Source organism: Lactuca serriola, chromosome 6, assembly GCF_051521515.1.
Source record: "Lactuca serriola cultivar US96UC23 chromosome 6, Lser_US96UC23_V15, whole genome shotgun sequence".
Classification (NCBI taxonomy): domain Eukaryota; kingdom Viridiplantae; phylum Streptophyta; class Magnoliopsida; order Asterales; family Asteraceae; genus Lactuca; species Lactuca serriola.
Window position 1 is genome coordinate 1,339,761 of NC_136413.1, and position 8,534 is coordinate 1,348,294.

Sequence of the window (8,534 nt, forward strand, 5' to 3'; positions counted from 1 at the left end):
GTAGGTATTGAGGCAAGACTGTCATGAATCTGACTGTAGATTGTCTAAAGTGTTTAGACATAGCTAAGTTTTGTCTAGTGTGTGTGAGTACTCCTAAAAGATTTGGGTATTAGATTAAACCTATTCATCTGAATCACTTCATAGATTTTATCATGAGCCATTAGTGAGTGGATAATATCTTATATTCTTGAAACGGAGACATATAATTTCACTCTACAAGTCGGTTGCACATTGATGATATGTAAACACACCAGTAACTTGGTGTTACAAAACATATTATTGTGTGTGATTTGATGAGTAAATAGAGCAAGAAAATGAGTCCAAGTTTATCTGTTCCTTTTACCCTTAGAGGGATAAAAGCGATATATGTGGGCCCCTCGATGATTTAGTGATGACAACCCTAAACGCTTGGCCAAACGTGGACTGATTTGATTTGTTCAATTAGTCAGTTGTCATAAATCGGAAATCGAGAAACAACACATGGACAGAGAGAGTAATTATAATCCATGTCTCATGTCCATACGATATCTAGAATGGAGGAATATATGATCCATTATCTAATGAACGTGTCATTGACTATGTCAAAGTTCAACAACGGCTTTTAAGAGCTACGATTGCTAGTCGGATTTTTAGAGTCGTACTTGCAATAATAGTTATTAGACTTATCCAAGTGATAGACTTTTGGATTAGGTGTCTAAGACCATAACTATAATCGGTATGTACTTGACCCGAGAGTATCATGGTCCATTTCGGGTTGTATATCAATAGGACAATTTGATAGGATGGATATTTGAGTAAGAGGTTATTTATGATTTATTAATATATTATAAGTATAATATATTAATTGAGGAATCATATTATTTGACTAGTATTGATCAAGAATTGATTTGGAATTAATTTAGTGAGCAAAAGAGACTAATTAAATTAACGAGGGTTGATTAATGAACAATTTTTCTCTTTCTCGGGAAGGGCAGATATAATATTTTTAGTTCAAATAGTAAATCAGTGATACATATATAGTTTGGGCTAATGATCCATAGTGATTAGTAATGGACTAATTTCATGTAAGACGCCATGAAGAGTTAGTCCAACGGGCTTATCATATGGATTATTGGATTAAGGTCCAAGGAAGTGGATTAGGGTTTAACTCTTGGAATTCTACATTATATATGTACCCCACTAAGGCAAAAAATCAGGTGAATGTGTTCTCGGAGAAGCATAGCCGATTTTTGGTGTGTCCAAACTTCTCTCTCAAGTCCTCCATTTGTTTATGGTGTGTTGTGAACCGTTTGAGACATCACACTTGGGGTGATAAGTTCTTAAAGTCCAACATTCAACAAGCTACAACAAGAGGTAATCTTCTAATTTACCTTTATGATTCATATGCCAAATTGTATGCTAGTTGTAGGCTTCATGCTATGGAAATTTTTATTGCATTTATAACTAGAGAAAACTTAGATCCAAAGCATTTATGGTTGTATGTGCACCATAGGATGTTGTAGTACATAAAACCCATCACAAACCCTCAGTGGGGGAGAACCGGGTAATCTGTGGAGGATCAGCAATTTGTTTGAGTTGTGGTTCAAAAGAATGGGTAATGGGGATCTGCGGTTTGAGTATATGAGGCTTGGGTCTTGTGGTAGTCAAGGTAAGGTACAGAGCGAGATGATGCATGTTGTATGTGCCCAGGTGAGATTGAGTGTCTTCATGACAGGTAGCCATTGTATAGGGGTCTTATTGTGGTTAGTGTTCCTTCGGGCTTGCCAATGTTCGAGTTTCAAGGCAGTTGGGTCGTTGAGGTCATGTTTTAATTGCTGAGTTATTGATAGTTTAACATATGAGTTGTTATCTGTACTCCGGGAAGGGCAACAGTTGATTTTTCAATCAACTTTAGAGTTGGTATGAGTAGTTTCGCATCAGTTATGATCAGTAGAAGGTGGGGTTTTAGATTGTCATCAACGCGTTCTCAATCATTGATGATTCCTCCGTGCTTCAAATAATGAGTTGGAGTACTTCAAGGTTTCAAGTTGTGTAAGTGGAAGATCAGGGGTCGTGACAAGCTATCATGAGATTATGTGACAGTGTATCGAGGTATTTGAGTGTGATGCCCTAAATTGTTGGATTATTATGAGAATTAGGTTTGTCAGACGGAAATTGGAGCATCAAGTGACTATATTTCTGGTTGTGAAACCATCAGTTAAATGTCATCAAAGGTAGTGAAGCTTAATCTGGGTAGGTGTACGCACCTATCTATGATGGGTCGCGGAGCATGAGTTTGGTGAACTCAGTATGGTGATGGCTTGATGATAAGATTGTTGGGTGATAAGAGAGTGGATGGATCCAGGTGGGAGTAATCACTTAAGACTGTCAGGGAAAACCGTGCAGTGAGCCTACGACGAGTGAGAGAGTGTTGTAAGACTGTGAGGAGTCATAGTATTCACTAGTCAGTGAGAGAGTGTTGTAAGACTGCGGGAAGTCGTCGCACTCATTAGTCAATGAGAGAGTGTTGTAAGCCTGCGGGGAGCCGTAGCACTCATTAGTCAGTGGGAGAGTGTTGTAAGACTGCGGGGAGCTATAGCACTCATTAGTCAGTGAGAGAAGTGTTGTAAGTCTGCGGGGAGCCGTAACACTTATTAGTCAGTGAGAAAGTGATGTAAGACTACGGGGAGTCGTAGCACTCATTAGTCAGTGAGAGAGTGTTGTAAGACTGCGGGGAGCCGTAGCATTCACTAGTCAGAGTGTGATGCAGAGTGGTTCTTAGGCGTAGGTAGCCTTGCCAATTGAGTCTTTGGGAACCTGGTGGCCGGACCAGAGTCTCAACGATTATCGGGAACCGTTATGTCCTGAGTTAGGGAGGGTTTGTCGCAAATTGGATGGATCAAGGTGTAATGCATGCATAGATTCGTGTAACATGGGTCATAAGTTGAGTATCAGCTTAGATAATAGTGGTTCTAGCTTTGTTGTCGGACCAAACTCGTGTGTTTGAGTTTGGATCTATCTGTGTAGAGGATAGACTGGTTGAGATTCCGAATTTTCAGATGGGTTACATTCTGAGTGGTTATGATTTCAATCTAATGTTTGAGACCTGGGTGGGTCGGTTCAATTGGATTGAGGAGGACCACGACACACATGGGATCAATAAGCAATAGACAATGGAGGTTGGAGATGATGTGAGTCTGCAAATCGGTTGCAATATTCGCTTCGGCTAAATCGAACTTGGTGATTACGTACACAATGTGATTGAATGAGATAACTCAGTTGGATTGAACGACTGTGGAGTCATATTGTCGGATGTGCTCGGTTGGCATTGACAGTCCAACTGTTGGGTCGAGAGTCGATCCTGCATTTGGATCTGGTGTTCAACATTGAAAGGTAGCTGGAGTTATATTTCGGATATCAGGGGATAGTTTCGTTCGATCATGGTCATTCAGTTCGGGGCCGAAGCTAAATCGTCCTGGGATTGATAGTGGGATGGTACAGTCTGGCGAGAGGTCATACCTAATGTAGGACTTCTGTCCCATGTGGATCGGCAGGTTTTCATTCAGTGTTTGAGGGCAGAGCGAGTGGACGATTCAGACACTCGAGGACATGTTACACACATGTGTTATGGACTTCGGCGGGAGTTGTGATTCCAACCTGCCCTTGGCTAATTTTTTATACAACAACAGCCATCATTCCCGTATTGGAATGCCTTGCTTTGAGCTTTTTATACGGAAGAAGGTGCCAGACTCCCATCTGTTGGGGGAGGTCGGGCAGAGAGTGATGGGGAGCACTAAGATAGTGCTCAATACAACAGAGCAAATCCAGCAAATTAGAAAAGGTTGTTGACAGCCCAGAGTCGTCAGAAGAGTTATGCAGATCAGAGACATTCCGAGATAGAGTTTCAGGTTGGCGACTTTGTTCTCATGAATGTATCCCCATGGTCAAGGGTGATCCGATTCAGGAAGCGGGGCAAGCTGGGCCCTCGATTCATTGTTCCTTTCAGGGTGATTGCCCGGGTGGGCAAGATAGCATATCGAATAGAGCGGCCTGAGGAGTTGAGCAATATTTATAACACCTTCCACGTATCCTATTTAAGGAAGTGTGTAGCCAACGAGATGGCAGTGGTTCCTTTATATGACATTCAGGTTGATGATCGCCTGGAATATATTGAGAGGCCGATCGTGATTTTGGCTAAGAAAGTAAACACCTTGAGAAACAAGGAGGTGCACCTGATTAAGGTGCAGTGGCAGCACCACAGAGGTTCAGAGTGGACTCAGGATCCGGGGTCTGAGGTGCATGAGCAGTACCCAGAGTTGTTTCCAAAGAATGACTTCGAGGGTGAAGTCTTATCTCAGTAGGGGAGAATTGTAACACCCCGATTTCCCATGTGTGATAGTCGAGGGTTTCATGCATATTATAGGACCTACTCGATGAGTTGGCTGCTCCAACTCATCGTGTGGGAGAGATCAGCCCGCGTGGATTTTTGAAGCAAACTCGACAAGCTAGAGGGGCCAACTCTACGAGTTGAGTCTGTTTAGTGAAAACCCTAAATTTCGGGTCTTGCACCCTATTTTAAGAACTTATAACCCATTGTAGCCTCCCTCATCGTCATTTCAACCAGAGAAAACCCTAGATCAAGCTTGGTATCCTCTTGAGTGTGTTTGAGAGCTTAAAAGGTGACTTTTGAGGAGTTTTGAAAGGAGACTTGAAGATTGAGAAGCTTGGATCAAGAAGAAGGATGTAGATCCATCACCTCCTATGTATTGGCGATCGAACTGAGGTATAAAGTTAATAACTTGACTTATTTATACTTAGATCTTCTATTGGGACTGTTTATGGCCATTTTTGGGACATATGGAGTCATTCTCGGGTTTGAGCTTGTCATAAAGACATGGTTTTAGATCTAGACTCCTCTAGGCTCCTATAGTCATAAAGTCATCAACTTTATCAAGACTTGGCTCTTCTCTATGCCCTGAACCCCTTCTCGAGCTTAGTCTTGGGTGTTTTAGCCTTGTGAGGCCTTGTATGCATGTAAAGTTAGCAACTTTAAGTGATAACTTCATCCTAGGAGGTTGGATCTGAATTTTGGAGCATTGGAATCGACTGGAATGAGCTTAATGTGTAATGGCTGAAGAACTCGACGAGGTGGGCATCTAACTCGACGAGTTGAGTCGGGTTTTCGTGTTTTTGGATTCAGAGAGAACTTGAGGAGTTAGAGGGCAACTCGACGAGTGGTTAGGGTTTTCCCCGATCTTCTAGACACAGCATGGACTCTACGAGTTGGCCAGCAACTCGGCGAGTTGACTCGATTTTTCGCGATTTATTGAGTTCAGAAGGAACTCGATGAGTCTATGAGCTGAAATCGACAAGTTGACTATTGTCATTCGTTGACTTTAGGGTTTTGGTCTAGTTGTGGACTTTGGAGGCCATGGATGGGTAAAATAGTCTTTTCCCTTTTTCTGAGGTTATTAGAGAGACTTAGCCAACATTTTGAGGATGTTGGTATTTGATTTTAATTAGAGATATATGTGATATATGTTGATATTTGATTGAAAACCCTGTGTGTCTCACCACGTTTTTTTCACACCTGACACACTCAAACTATATGCATAACAAGTAATAGAGTTAAAGTTATTGGAACTTGATTAGGATGCCGAGTGATTACGAGACAACTTACAATAGTGTTCAGGACCGTTAGGTCTTTACGGTGTAACATATTTCGTGTATTGATTATGACATCCTTAGGGTTTTGTGATTTGAAACATCTTTTAGTCCAGATATTTCTATAAAACGAGACAGTTTCTGCAAAAAGTTTTTTTTAACTGGGATTTTACAAAAACAAAGATATTATGATTTTTAAAGCGTAATTTTTTTTTTGGTTTTGGAAAATAAGGGATGTCACAAGTTTGCTCCTACATACTTACATATTTTCCTTCATCATTCATCTCACCATTAGATTTGCGCTAAAGGTAATTTGCTTATTAATTTTGATTCGTTACCCTTTGTATTCGAGTATTGATTTGGAGGTATCCAACCATACATACAACCTTCCACTTAATCAACCTTCCAGTAATGAAACTAAATAGGCTTTTTAAAACAGTACACATCCTAGCCTGTAAAGTTTTCTACTATAACTTGATGGTATGACCATGTAGCTTAATCTGTCTAATTCCTATAACTTTAAGAATCATATTTGTTGTTATAAATTGGTGAACAAAAATAACCCCAAAAGAATATAACATAAATTGAAACCTTCTAAATCTACGTCTCAAATCTTACTAACCTTATTAACTATAAAAAGTTTGTGACAAATTCCAATTTTCAAATATGATCGTCGTTTAGCAACCTAATGCGAAATAATACTTGATTTATTAATAATTTTCAAACAATGTCATGAAAAAACCTTGTATTCGATTTTATATAATATTATTTGTATAAAGACGATGGTCGTTTAGGCAACCTAATGCGAAATGGGGTCCATGTTACCACTACCAAAATATAAAAAACAAAAATGAGGGCCCCAAAACGTAGAGCAACGAACGTGGGAGGGGTGGAACTGAAAGTTTACATATGGGATTTTAAAGAACTGACCAAGGCGTGCTTCCATGTGATTCCTACTCCCCTTCCTCTTCCTTTAAATCCTACCACCCCCTCCCCTCTCTGTATCTTTCTTCCAATTATACGTCTGCAAATTCATAATCCATTCATTTCAATACTCCAATTGCTCTCAGACAACTTCTTAAAGGTAATAATTCTTGATAACTCGATTTTAATCATTGACTGTTGATTGTGTTTATCAGTTTAATCGTAGTTTATGTTTGATTTTTTGATTATGAACTTTGAAGGATCTTAGATTGATCTTTAAAAAAAAAAATCTGATGGAATCTGTTTATTTATTTCCGGTGCGAATCTGTATGTTCGTTGTTGATTCGAATGGCTTATTCTTGTTTTCTGACATGATTTAGTTTGAATCTAATCTACAGGAAGTGATTGTGGTCAGCGGAGGTTAAATTCTGTTTGTGCTATAATTGATCCAAATTAAGAACAATTGAAAAACGGTTTTTCTGTTTATGGCGTCGTCAACGTTGATTCCGAATCCGGTAACGAACAACACAGACAGAGCACGTGATTCATCGAAAAGGAGAAAGAGAAAGAAAATCCAAAGGCAATCTACTGTTAATGGTAGAGATCAGATCAGTCAGAACTTGAATTCCTGTAACAATCATATTACGCCATGGAAATCGGAAGTTCAACAGCAAGTTTACAGCTCGAAACTCCTTCAAGCTCTCCGTCAAGTCCGACAGACCTCCGGTATCGGTACCGGCGCTTCTCCTACTAAATCTCCCGGCCGCGGACGCGCCGTCCGTGAGGCCGCTGACCGAGTCCTTGCCGTCACGGCAAAAGGCCGTACACGATGGAGCCGTGCGATTCTCACAAATAAACTCAAACTTAAATTCATGAAGAGTAACAGAAGACAGAGAGGAATGGTTGCGACGGCGACCGGCAATAGCCGGTTAAAGAAACCGAGAGTGAGTATATTGAGGTTGAAAACAAAGAACTTGCCGGCCGTTCAACGGAAAACGCGTGTTCTCGGAGGCTTAGTTCCCGGTTGCCGGAAACAATCGTTGCCGGTTGTATTAGAAGAAGCGACTGATTATATCCCAGCTCTTGAGATGCAGGTTAGAGCCATGGCTGCTCTCGTTAACCTTCTCTCCGGTGGATCCAGTTCTACACCCGTCTCCGGCGCCGATAGTTTTAGCCGGCCACCACCCAACTTATGATAGCGATACCCTCTCAGTCTTTCTATTTTCCTATTTTGTTTTTTTTTTCCTTTCTCTTTTTTACTGTCACTGTTAAAATACATTCTCTTCTTTTATTTGTTATTTTCTTGTTACCCTTTTTACTTTTTTGATCAGTATATACGATATTCATCATACTCATTTACACCAGTCAAAAAATTTGATAAAAAAGTAACAGTTTCAAGATATTCCAATCATTTTTTTTTTGTAAAATTTGATATTTAAGTTTTGTTTGACTAACTGAAAAGTAATTTTAAACTTATAAATTAACAAATAAAAAATAGCATTTAATAAAAATTAACTGACAAACTAGATATAACGTATCAAATACAGCTTTAACCTAATAATTTAAGTATCAACAATGACTTAATAAAGAGGTTTTAGTGGTCATTATGTATAATAAAAGGTCAAAATTCATTTTCATAGTTGATACAAAAAGAATTATCATTTATTTTTTGTATAATTCTTTACAGTTAAATAGGAAATAAATCATAAATTCCAAACATGTATTAATTGATGTTAATTATTAGAGAATGTATTAATTGATGTTAATTATAATTGAATTGTTAGTGAGATTGTTTTGTTTTGTTCATTGGAAGGTAGTTGGGGTTCTTTTAGTAAAAAAAGAGATAGTGCAAGCATTTATTTATCTTCTGTGAATCCAATATAGTCAGAGATATGGGTAGTGGTATTCATGGTCCTTTTATTGCCATGTGCATCTTTTCTTTCTTTCTTTCTTCTTTGCATCTTTTC

The 8,534-nt window shown here is 39.2% G+C and overlaps 1 protein-coding gene across 1 annotated transcript; it reads left to right on the forward strand.

Moving 5' to 3' along the window:
• Nucleotides 1-6,576: 6,576 nt before the first annotated feature.
• On the forward strand, nt 6,577-7,865 carry LOC145058175 (transcription factor bHLH148-like). The gene is made up of 2 exons (XM_079006086.1): nt 6,577-6,727; nt 6,966-7,865. Exon 2 carries the CDS (start codon nt 7,053-7,055, stop codon nt 7,761-7,763), a length of 711 nt encoding a protein of 236 aa, XP_078862212.1. The 5' UTR covers nt 6,577-6,727; nt 6,966-7,052; the 3' UTR covers nt 7,764-7,865.
• Nucleotides 7,866-8,534: the final 669 nt, after the last annotated feature.

Coding starts and splice junctions, on each gene's coding strand:
- LOC145058175 (XM_079006086.1), top strand. CDS start 7,053: ATGGCGTCGTCAACGTTGATTCCGAATCCGGTAACGAACAACACAGAC.